This window comes from Ostrinia nubilalis, chromosome 14, assembly GCF_963855985.1.
Source record: "Ostrinia nubilalis chromosome 14, ilOstNubi1.1, whole genome shotgun sequence".
NCBI lineage: Eukaryota > Metazoa > Arthropoda > Insecta > Lepidoptera > Crambidae > Ostrinia > Ostrinia nubilalis.
The window spans coordinates 6,768,393-6,780,825 of NC_087101.1; the positions used below are offsets into that span (position 1 = coordinate 6,768,393).

Below are 12,433 nucleotides of genomic sequence, written 5' to 3' on the forward strand. Positions count from 1 at the left end.
AACAAGTCTCTTGAAGAGATTGAAAACCTTTTCATAAACCGATTTTGATGAGGTATTTTTTACTTATCCAATATTTAATTTATTTTAGAAATTAAGGAAAAACGTTTATATCAGTTTCTGAAAGAGGGTTGATAAAAAGAGTCTTTCTGGGACAGACCGCGGCGGGTATAAGCAGCAAAAGGGGGCCAAATAAATTAATAATAAATAAATATTCTTGGATATTATAGGTACACTGCACCATCCAGGCCCACACTTATACTATGTTTACGTACCGAACAACGGATATGAAAATACTTTATACTTACTTTTTTTTTTTAAAACGGGAGTATCGAACCCGCGACCTCTAATAAGAAGTCCGGTACACAAACCGCTAAACCAAATGGCGAGAAGAGCACCATATGCAAGCGCCATCTAGTAAAATATAGTGACACTTAATTTATACACATTTTTTTCTATTACTGAAATATTTTCAAATACTGATTATAGATGGCGCTTCTTATCAGAATTTATTGTCTGTGGAAACGATGTCATTTTTGCTAGATTTATTTATCTGTGCTGCGTAATTTTTGCGATACGTAGGGGTGTCCACTTTGAAAAAACATCGATGTTTTTTTCGATTCGATATATTGAAACTGTACATCGATTTCTTTCGATGTATTGGAAGAAAACATCGATGTTTTGTATAAATCGAGTACTTTTTTAAGTGTTTTTATAATCCACTAATTTAAACATTGTATTATTAAAAAACAGTAAAAGCCATACATGAGAAAAATCTTCATTATACAGTGTGAGTCACGTTAAAGTGTACATATGAAAATAAATGAAACTAGACCTAATTTTATCGAAAAAAAAGAGGTCAAAAAATTTTTGAGATTTTTTTAAAATTTTTTATAGAATTTTTTTCTTCCAATTACTTATTGTAAAGAAAACGTAATAACTTTTAAACTAAGAGGTATATCCTGCTAAAATAAAAACAGTAATAATGCTAAATAACAGGCAACACTAAAAAAATACATAAAATTCCCCAAAAATGCCAACAAATAAAAAAAAATGATACATTTTGAAAAAACTCTGCTTTTAAATTCGTGTTTTTTTGGTTATTTGATAAATTTCTCCAAAAAATGCCCCTATAACAGGTGGTTTTTATTACTTTGTATTATTCTCTATCGTATTATCTTTGTAAAACCAAAAATCGCATGTCTCTACCCCTATCACAACATTTGCTATGATCGTTTGAACAAAGGCCTGCCACAACATTATTCTCCGCTACAGGTAGACAATTTTAATTTTAACTAAAATTCTTATTTTACTTCGAAATCTTTTGTTTTTATTTGAAATCTTACTTGTCTTTATCAAAATTACAAATCTAGAGCCATTTTCAGTTTCGTTGTTAACGAAGCGTTGAATGGCGCGCCCGGAGAGGCTTAGTTCAAACGATCATTGCAAACGTTGTGATAGGGATAGAGACATGCGATTTTTGGTTTTACAAAGGTAGATAGAGAATAATACAAAGTAATAAAAACCACCGGTTATAGGGGCATTTTTTTCAAAAAGTATCATTTTTTATTATTTGTTGGCCTTTTTTGTGTATTTTATGTATTTTTTTAGTATCGCCTGTTATTTAGCATTATTACTGTTTTTATTTTATCAGGATATACCGCTTAGGTTTCTGTACAAAAAGTAGTTAATTGGAAGAAAAAAATTTCTATAAAAAATTAAAAAAAAAATGACCTCTTTTTTGTCGATAAAAATAGGTCTAGTTTCATCTATTTTCATATGTACCTACACTTTAAAGTGACTCACACTGTATATTAAAGTAAGAACAAAAAACGTCCGCATTCATTTTTATAAGTTTGTTACCTATATCCTAAGTATTTCCAGTGTTTTTTTGGAAGACTTTGCAAAAACAACAGTTTATTTAAACGTTTGCCTTTCAGCCTATTTCTTTGTTGATTGACACAAACAAACTCGCCAACCGACACGCGTGCGTGACGCGACATTGACATAACAGTTTTTTTTATTGTCACTAGAGACACTACTCACTGCACTCGTACGCAGTGTTGCCAACATTTTTAAAATACAAGTTGGGTTGTCGTCCGTATAAGTAAAATTTTAGTGGTCAGACTTGAGTTTTATGAAATTTTGATTGGTTATCATCGATTCGATGTTTTAACACTGAAAACTTAAAAACATCGATACATCGAGTATTTCAATAGCTTTTCAAAACATCGGATCCATTCGATGTATCGCATTGTAAACATCGATGTTTTCAATACATCGATGTATATCGAATATCCCTAGCGATACGTCAGTCAATCGTGGACAATTTTCCGATTTCTGAAAATTTCTCATGGGTTTTCCCAAATTTTAAGTCTTTTCGGGGTTTAATTCTGTTTAATTAAAAATCTGCGTATAATACATGCCCGATAAACATCGGCAGTTGGCTAAAATAAGTAAATATTTCACGTTGTGTGTAATAATTGATTTTTTATTTTATTTTGTTTTACCGTGGCTTATTGGTAAAATAGCTAAGAAAACCACTTTGCGTGTGACGTCGCTCAATTTACTCCACAAATAGGACGTGCCATAATGTGATCTGTGAAGTAGAATAAGCTTAATAAGTGATGGATGAGAGCACTAAGAATTCCCCTTGTAAGGTAAAATTTGGCCATTGTTTGTACCTACCTTAATTTCTTTAGAAATCTAGATTAACCTATTTAATAAATTCACTATAAAATAGTCAAATATTTCTTCCACTTCAAACTATGTAGGTATGTGGTTTCCACACTTTTGGTTTGTGATTTTCAAGGGGGTGATGAAATCTAAAAAATTCAATTAGAAAACTGTTGGTCTTTATTATCCTGTCGATGTAACTTTCAATGCACAATGCTTTTCTTATTTTGGTTTGCAACATTTCCTTTTATCACACTAACTGTTCTGTACATGTCATTTCTAAAAATTACTGTTATGAAAAAAACATTTATTTTGATATTTAAGTATCAAACAACCTATTACATTGAATCACTTACATCTAAACAACACAAATCATTCCTTATTGTGGAAGCATACACTGGCTTGTTTATTTTTATTTGAATATTGCATCGTCGCTAGGCTTGCGATGAGGGTGTGGACGGAGTGCACTTGCAAGCGGAGGTGGAGCACTTGCGGCAGCACCTCGCCGAGAGGGACGCACACATTGTAGCCCTCGAGGGGGAGTTTATCAAGTGCACCACTAGGGCCAACGAGCTCGAGGAGCAGCTAGGTACTTGGAGGGAGAAGTATGAAAGGTAAGGGCACTGTGCAACTTACAACAGTTTGTCAGTGTGTTTTATACACATGTGTTTAAAATCAAAACGAATCAGAAATATTATGATGGAGGTACTACTTGTTGTTAAAATACACCTTGACATTAAAATAAATCATGTTGGGATTACTAATATTATAAATGCAAAAGTTTGGATGTCTGGATGTTTGTTAATCTTTCACGCAAAAGCTACTGAACGGATTTTGATGAAACTTTGCAGTTTTATTGTTTATAACCCAGAATAACATATAGGCTATAATTTATGACAATCTGTGACAAACGAAATTTCACACGGGTGAAGCCGCGGGCAAAAGCTAGTTTGTAATATGTAAGAAAAGAAAACTTTATTTACTCTAACATAGTATATTGTTTAACTTGAACTTGAGTTTGAGATCTCAATACTATGTTTTATATGTTACTTCATAAGCATCAAACACGCATTACAGAAGATTTTGTTTGCTCCATTTGTACATGTTTTGCAGTACTATTTTTATAACTTTATAAGTTAATTTCAAATATTCGAATAATAGAAATTTTGACATGATTTAAAAGCTAAAAACACCAGGGTATTTATTGTAACGGGTAGATACTTTATTATTAAGTGGTTTCTTTAGATTTTGCAATGTTTCTTTTACAGATTGTATGACTCACACAAAAGAGTCCAGAAGTTAAATCAAGTTCTAGAAGACAAATTGTTGCAAATGGTCGATAAAATGAAGGGCGAAAAGAGTCAACTGACTAAGGACATAGCTACTCTGTCGGTTCGACTTGCTGAGTCAAAACATAACTACAGTATGCTGCAAAAAGAAAATGTATGTTGTTAAAATAATATTGAGATGAAACATTTCTTAAATGTTGAGCAACATTCATTCAAATATACAATTTAATAATTAACTTTGTTTCAGGAAAGATACAAAAATGACATGAATTTAGCAATCCAGTTACTACAATGCAAGCCGGATAACTTTGTGTCACAGAAATTAGACAATGTAAGTAAATAATGACAAATATCCTGCCATGAATATTTCCTGTACGCCTGTACCTGCTAGATATTTATTAGTTTTGTTTTCTTTCTAGCTTCCTGTTGACACACAGGCAAGAGTGTCCCAGTACGTCATGTCAAAAACATCTAAACCATCTAGCTCTGCCCAGTCTAAATGTGGTAATGAAAATGACACATTTGATGCAAGTGAGTACGAATTTAATATTTCTGCATCACTCATGTCCAAAATTCTTGAGGACAGCATTCAGGATACTGTGACTAAACATTGCGACACATGCACATGTTCCAAGTCACAAAGCAAGCCCTTCTGTTATAACGAAAGTTATTACACAGTGGCAACACAAACGCTATTCACTGGTGATCTTAAAAAATCCGTTTGTATAAATTGCGACGCTGAGATCAAATCAGTCCATTCAAATCTCAGCATCAAAAGCGCCTCATCACATGCACACAAAATCACTACTGATAAAACTTTGAACTGTGGTCTGACTGGCCCTATGTACGTCATTCCACAACCGATTGGTGAAACTTATGAGGAAATTTCGGAAATTGTGCCAGAAATAAAAAAGAATCACATTGATCATGATCATGATAAAGTAAATACTGTTGATAAAATTGTGGAAACCGCTATCCCGCAACCGACTCCTGATTCAAAACAAATAAAATCAAACAACATAAACACAGAGCCAGCAACCCATCATAAACTTTGTGATCGCACAAAAACTCCAATATCCAGCAAGAAGAGTAGCATTCACAGCCACTGTAATGATGATTTACTCATTAAAGAGGCACATAACGTAAAGGACGTTAAAAATAAATACGAGCATGTTGGAGACTTTTTGAATACGAGAAAGAATTCTCAAAGCTCAGTTAGTGCTATTAGTAGGTCTTCATCTGTCGCAAAGTCGACTGTGAGCACACACAAGTCTAATACCCAAGTGGGACCCGGTCCGAGGTTCTGTCACTTGCGGATGCAAGCTGGGTCTAAAAATATTTTGTTGGATAATGCAGAACCAGACGTACCACCGGTACTTTATCGGCGCCAAAGTAAATGTAATGAAAACTCTTTATTCAAAGATCTCAATGATGATGTAGACAATTTTATTAATTTAGAGAAGAACGATGATGATGATAAAAATAAGGTTAAAAATGATAATGTGGTGGTCGAAACCACATTGATAGACGTTCATGTAGACAACAATAACAAAGAATCTAATGCATCTGTCAAAAGCTCGTCTATCAATCCTGTGTTGATGAATGTATCGTCTTCACCATTGCAACCTTTAAAAACACATAACTATTCGAATAATAACTCTGAACATAACAATAACACTTCCCAAAGCATTGGAAGTCAACCAAATACTACAGATATCGACAATTTACTTAATCATTTAAGTGGTGCTAATGCTCAAAATAACAATTATTCGGAGAAAGATCTGAAAACTTCCAAAAAAGAGACATTGTCACCTACTGATAAACAAGATAATATAAAGATTTTCAATTTCGACCGTTATGAGCAAAATAAAATGTCTAGTCAGTATGGCAGATCTTTGCGGAAAATGGACATATCTCAGCTGCATTCTATCACTACTAGAATATCCAAAGATTTCCCACCTGGTAATAATTTTTCTAATTTAGATATTCCACTAAAATCTACTCTGCCGGCAGTTGTTAATGTGTATCCAAACTTGACGCAGACGCATTTGAAAGTAAACGAAGGCAAAAAAGTGTTCACAAATGAACAAAGTACTAGTTCACTTTCAAGTGATGACAGCGCAGCGTTGTTACAAAAGCAACAGCTTCTAAGGGTCGCAGAATGGGTTGAAAAGAACTTGGAACAGCAGAACAATTTAAACGATCCCTTGGAAGATGAAGTCAGTTTTAATAACAGAGCTGCAAGAAGGGACAGCAAATTAAATAGATTGACTGAAACGTTGAACGAAATAGCGTTGAATATGCCGCATCCAGTTAGCAAGTTTGCTAAACTGTATAGCAAAGATAATGGTAATGGTAACGCATGGGTTCACAATAACGCTCATTCTAATCAAGATAAAATTTTGAAACATGCTATGGCTAATCAGAATCAGAAAGCTGTTAGTAATAATGTAGCGAAAGAAACTATATTTCCTGTAGAATCAGGTGATGCGACGGTCACTGAGGTGGGGAAAGGAGTTGCAAGCAATTGCAACAAGATGACTCAGGAAGAATATGAGTTTGGGAAACAATTGCAAGAAAGTCTTCGTTCTAATGGCGATAAAGAGATAACACCAGAAGATTTGGCAAGAATGGAGTATAATGTGAAGAAATTTTTATTGAGTGGGCCTCAATGGGTCAATCCGACGTCGGCGGGGCGGAGTCGCCGCACAAGCAGCAAAACTGAGACTGATGTATAGTTTGGATGCAAATAGGAAACCTATTTTGTGGTGTGTGTTCTTCGTAAATACTTAGATATAGTTTTGAGTAAAGCAATAGCTTCGTTTTCCTATTATAAAACACTGGCTCTATAACTCAACGGCTAATACGATACTTATTGTTTGCATCAGTTAATAGAAAAGCAGGTTATTCAAGAGTAGACAAAATTAGATTCTGGTGATTATCTCGATGACATTATTATATCATCAAAATTGATGTTCCTATGGCTTAAGTGATTACGCAACTTGGAAAAAAAAAGGTTCTTTATTATGCCGTATTTTTTACTAGTCTTTATTCATTGTTATTATTTCTTTAATTAGTTTGTTTCGTACTTAGATTTTTGATGCAATATTTTTTTCATATTTACAAGCCTATGTTATATTTTGTCTAATTATTTGAAGTAAAGTTATTTCACAATATATGAACCTGTATTTCAAGTAGGTATGCATATTTATAATGCAATAGACGCTCATGTAAGTACATTTAAAATGTCTAGTAATTGATTTATATGCGAAACTAGATGTATTCAGTGTTAGAATGAATTCGTAAATATTTCATAATCAAAGGCTGCTCTTAGCTAGAAATATTAGATTAAAATGAAATTGAGCAGATAATTAGTATTGCATCAACATTGTATAAATGAGAGATACATATTTACATCACTACGCGAATTGCTGTACCGTAAGTTTAATAAATGTATTTTCAGTCGTATTTTAATGTCTATGTGGAAATAATTTCCCCTAAAGTTAATTCCAATTAAAATAGGATAGATGCTTATATCATGTGATAAAATTGTTAAGACACTCATTTCATGTACAAATAATATAGGTACACTGTTTGCTGTCTGTATATCCAAAACTTTATAAATCTGCTATTGAATCTTGATATTGGTGAAATGTTTATTTCACCAACTATTATAGGGTTACTGAAACTAAGTTCATTTTATATTTTACTTATTTTTATGTTTGTAATGTGATAATTTTAATTTCCTTTTATATTTCTTAACCCTGTAATAGTGTCTGTATAACTTCATATTATTATAAATGTAACGAAAGACCATAGAGTCCAAATAAATGCCGTCGAATATTCGATTATAGGTACATATGAAAAATATATAAATTATATCTACTACATAACTTCATTCTAAATGTATCGGGCCTCTGCTTACACTTGTACAACACAACAAACAAAGTTTCAACACATTTGTGACTCCTGTGCATATTTTCCTAATCGTATAACTGGATGAATATATTTTTGAAGTATTCGTTACTGTATAATGTAGGTAGGCTAAATTAAATCAGGTGGACAGTATCAGATTCTGCAGAACTTATCAGTATTAATTTTGCCATAGGTGAACGTAAACTTAGGCTGATATAATGCTGCAATGCTTGCTATTGATTCCGTAAAGTTGCTCTGTATGACCATGTCTGTGTTATAAGATAACTTGTAGTTATGGGGTAATTAAGAAGTATAGATGCAGAATTTGATATTCCTGACCTAAAGTTAGTTTGTAGCTTCAGAGCCCGCCAATATTGTGTGTTGTATCGATATTAGGCTAGAATATTGCACAAGTTAGCGTTTTCGATGTTAGTGATTGTCTACATTACGTCAACATAAGACATTCCAAACACATTCTTTTGTTGTTTCATTTGGGTATCCATCGATTTGTTTGATAAATAAAATAGTTTCAATTCTTTTCATTATTGGATCGTTTTTTTACTGGATTAATTTTAAGTAAATACGTTATTTATCTGTGATTATTGTGTTTTAAATGGCATCTGACTTATGTTGCATTTACGGGAGAATATTTTTGACTGATTTTATTGAATTATTCCAAAATTAAATTAGAGATGGTGCGAAAGAACTGTCAGATCTAAAAACGCAATGAGAGGTGTTTTTTACCATTTATAAATTATAAAATAAAATTTGTGGTAGTGCGTGAATTTAATTTCATATTTTAAACATTTAATATACATATTCGAAACGTTATTTCATTTTTATACTCTATTATACGTGCACAAAAAAGCTATTTTCGGTTATATTCTAAGTGCACAAATGGCGTTATGTCATGCTACGGTATAATGTTTCTACCTGAAAGCAATTGTATTTAAATAATCAACGTTGAATGCTATCGCTACCAATACATATACCGATTTTAAACTGATTTGTCACTCAAATTAATGTATGAAATTTTGTTTAATAGGCTATCCAGCAAAATAAGAAATACCTACATACTGTACTTACATAATGAAGAGACAGAAACGGATTAATATTGTAAAAGAAAAACTAAACTTGTTTTTTGTAATTCTTGTGTATAATTTTCTCGTGCACTTATCTTTGTAAGTCTGTAGGGCGTTTTACTGTCTGATGCCTACGTTCGTTTTCTGAAATGTTATCTTGCTCAAAACTTCTCTACTCGACTCTTGTATCAAATTCCTCTTCAGATTGCAAGTGTCATTTTAGATAGGTATATCATTGCTGAATGCCGTCCAATGTCATCTTTGTACTTTCAGATAACTGAAAAGTAAAGTTAAATTCAGATTAGCAAAAAGAAACTATGATTTTTGAAATTGCGATAACTAATTGTCACGAAACGAACGTTTGCGCCCATTTTTATATACTTTTTGCATTGGTCTCAGTTGGGAATTTATAGCGCATAAGTTTATAGTTACTGTAGAGAACATTAATTGCATTTGCTATGGCTGGGCCCACTAAATAAGTAATAGTAGCTTCAGCAGAATGTAAGGATTTATGTGATTATTTATTATTAAAAATATCTATTATAAAAGTTATTTTTCATTTATGATTCCATTAAAATAATTCTACCCCGTATAGGTATTACAAAAATGTGATGGAATAGGACTACAGTTATTGAATCAGTCTATGAAAATAAAGACGATTCGTGATTTTCACAAAACGTTACCGAAACAACATTCTTTCTCTAGATTGATTTGCTATAGAGCCTTGTACCTCGTCCCATAAGGTCTGACACAAGGGTTGCATAGCTCATAAAGTAGACCTTGCAAACAATGCAGTAGGTACATTTTTGTTGTAGGTAATTCTTTCAAGTAGCTGCATAAGAATATTGCGTTGTCTGTATAATAGGAAATTGGATGTCAGTTTTTTTCGATTAGGGCTAGTTACACAATTGCGTGTCCATCGACGCGTGTAACAAGTTATCTGCTAACTAGCAGGAAGGGCTTATCGTGGATCGGCGACACTTGACCTTCGTATTTCCAAAATGTGCCCGCGCGCTATTGTGTACGCGGCCTTGCGTGGTCCTGCCATTGTTAGTCTTCAATTTTCGCGTTTACATACAATTTCACCTTGGATGATTTACAATTAGTTGATTACTATTTTTATCTTGTATGCCTGATGTAAACAATGGGCTGAGCCAGTACTGCAACGTATAAGGGTAGGTTGGATTGAACACATTATTTCCGCAAGTAAGAAGCATAATAGCCCTGTTCTTAGCAGGTCCTATTGCTCTTGTGAAAATGAACAACTGACTTAATTCTCTATCTGTTGCTGATATGTTTATGCGGTAAAAGAAATGTAAGGGCGGAACTGAAAGTTAAGTACATGGGTGGGTTCTCGCAGTTACCTACTTATAAAAAAATACGAAAGATTTACGCGAGAAACTACCATAGTTCACGCTTCACGCCCTAAGTCCTATAGGATTAGGACTCGCAGAGCTCACTGCGCGCCCTTTTGCAGAACATTCTGAAAGCTTGCTACATCCATAGATTAGTGATGGCAAAGCTAACGAGCTGAGATGGATTAGAAATGTAACAGGAATGCCGTCACATTCTTTGTCGGAAGTTAATCTATTGTAAGAAATATTTCCTAGGTGCGTCAATTGGTCCGATATTGCACGGTGGTGCGAGTTACTGCGTAATGCGGCCCGTGCGCGGTGAACGACCGTGCCATTCGTGCCACGCGACAGGTGGTCGCGGCCGATGGTGGTGTCGCTAGATACTAAAATACAAGGGGGCTTAAATCACTCTAGAGAGAGAGAGAGAAGATCGCTGAAGTACAAGGGGCCTAGAAAAAAAAGAAGTTTTCATTTCGAAATTCATTTCGGAGAGAACTACGGCGGAGCGTAACGATTTCGAATTCACAAGTGTCACATTGTAACTGACTAGACACCATGGTCCAAGTCATGATATTTTATTGGTTTTGTTTACCACCACGGGAAAGCTATCTAGCCTAATGGAAAGTGATGATCAATCCGAATTTCGAGCTTCACCCGGAAAACACAAATGGGGCTGCCTGGCTACTTTACCTCAATTGCCGAAATATGCAACAATGCTGAGAACGTTGTTGCGTTGGCGATAGACATAGGTCTTATATTGATCCCCGTTTGGAAAAGGATATGATTCCTTCTTTATGGGATAAAAATTCATTTCAGCTTAGGTTTTTCAGCACGGTAAATATAGAAGAGCGTGTTAAAAAATCTTTTCCTTCTCATTATATCGAATGATCAGAGAATAGCCCACTGCAAGGCTGTGTAGTTGACGTTACCAATTCCAAGATTATTCAATAGACTCCCTACGACTGTTCCGCCAGCTATGCTCTTTATTCATTGATTGATGTCATTAATTTTATAATTTCCGCATAGTTCAGGATAATTCACAATAGATGCAGGGATATCATGACAGATTAGACCTCACCTGTGGAGGTGAAATGTATCGATTTGAACACTTGTGACTAGAGGACCATGGTTTGTTTTTCCTTTCAGGTTTTTCAAGATAATATATTCACTTAAGTGTACTGGGTGGAAGTCAACTAAGTTATTTTTTATTTTTATTCAACTATTCATGAAGTAATATTCTATTTGCAAGGGATTTTCTTCAACAATTTGGATTTGGGAATGAAAGGTATGATGCATCGAATCGAAACCACAAGTAAGTAGGTACCTAAACATGTGGATCTTGCTCGGGCTCTTACACAAATGTCTCTATTAGTAGCTGTTTTATTATTCTGAAGAGTTAACTTTTTTAATTGTAAATTCGAGATCTGTTTCTTTTGGTTGAAGATTCATTTTCCTTCGCTTGTCCTTCGCATCCGATAACATCAAATACCGTCCACAAGTTTAAGATGCTAATGTGAGTTAATCCGTGACGTAAATAAAACAATAGAGTAGGAACTCGTCACTCAAAACAAAAGAACTCATAAAAATGTCTTCTCAGCATTATGTCACTGTTACGAGTTGAACCCGGGCACTTGCATCGTAAGCGCACGCAACTGGCCTTCTCACGGTCATAGGTTGGCGACCAAACACCAGCGTACCGCTAGCAACCGGTAACGGCGATTTAGCCACACACTGCCGAAACACGCACGGCGGAAAACGATTATCGATGTTTAGAATCGGTGCGGTAACTTTCCGTATTCAAAGTCGATTATCTGACCGTAAAGGTATCACTTGCTCACCCTCCAAATCATAAGTACCAAACGAAGTTTCCGATTTACACTGACGATATTGCATTGGGCTGGTGGTCCTACTCCTGGACCTTAATCAGGATACCTACTTTTTATCCTAACTTTGAAATCTTTAGATCGTTTTTTTGGTGCGGTATTTTGGCGAAACTTGACATGTTATGCTTTGAGCGATCCTAAACATAGTAAGATTCGCCCTACAAAATAACAAATAATATTTTTAATTCTGTTAGATAAATACGACTCTACCAATGAGGATAATGACCGTCTCAAAG

The 12,433-nt window shown here is 34.4% G+C and overlaps 1 protein-coding gene across 1 annotated transcript; it reads left to right on the forward strand.

Annotated features, from left to right (window-relative positions):
• The first annotated feature begins 2,294 nt into the window (after positions 1-2,294).
• Positions 2,295-9,507, forward strand: LOC135078053 (bromodomain-containing protein DDB_G0270170). Its single transcript, XM_063972612.1, has 5 exons — positions 2,295-2,657; positions 3,112-3,287; positions 3,942-4,116; positions 4,210-4,293; positions 4,382-9,507. Exons 1-5 carry the CDS (start codon positions 2,625-2,627, stop codon positions 6,698-6,700), a joined length of 2,787 nt encoding a protein of 928 aa, XP_063828682.1. The 5' UTR covers positions 2,295-2,624; the 3' UTR covers positions 6,701-9,507.
• Positions 9,508-12,433: the final 2,926 nt, after the last annotated feature.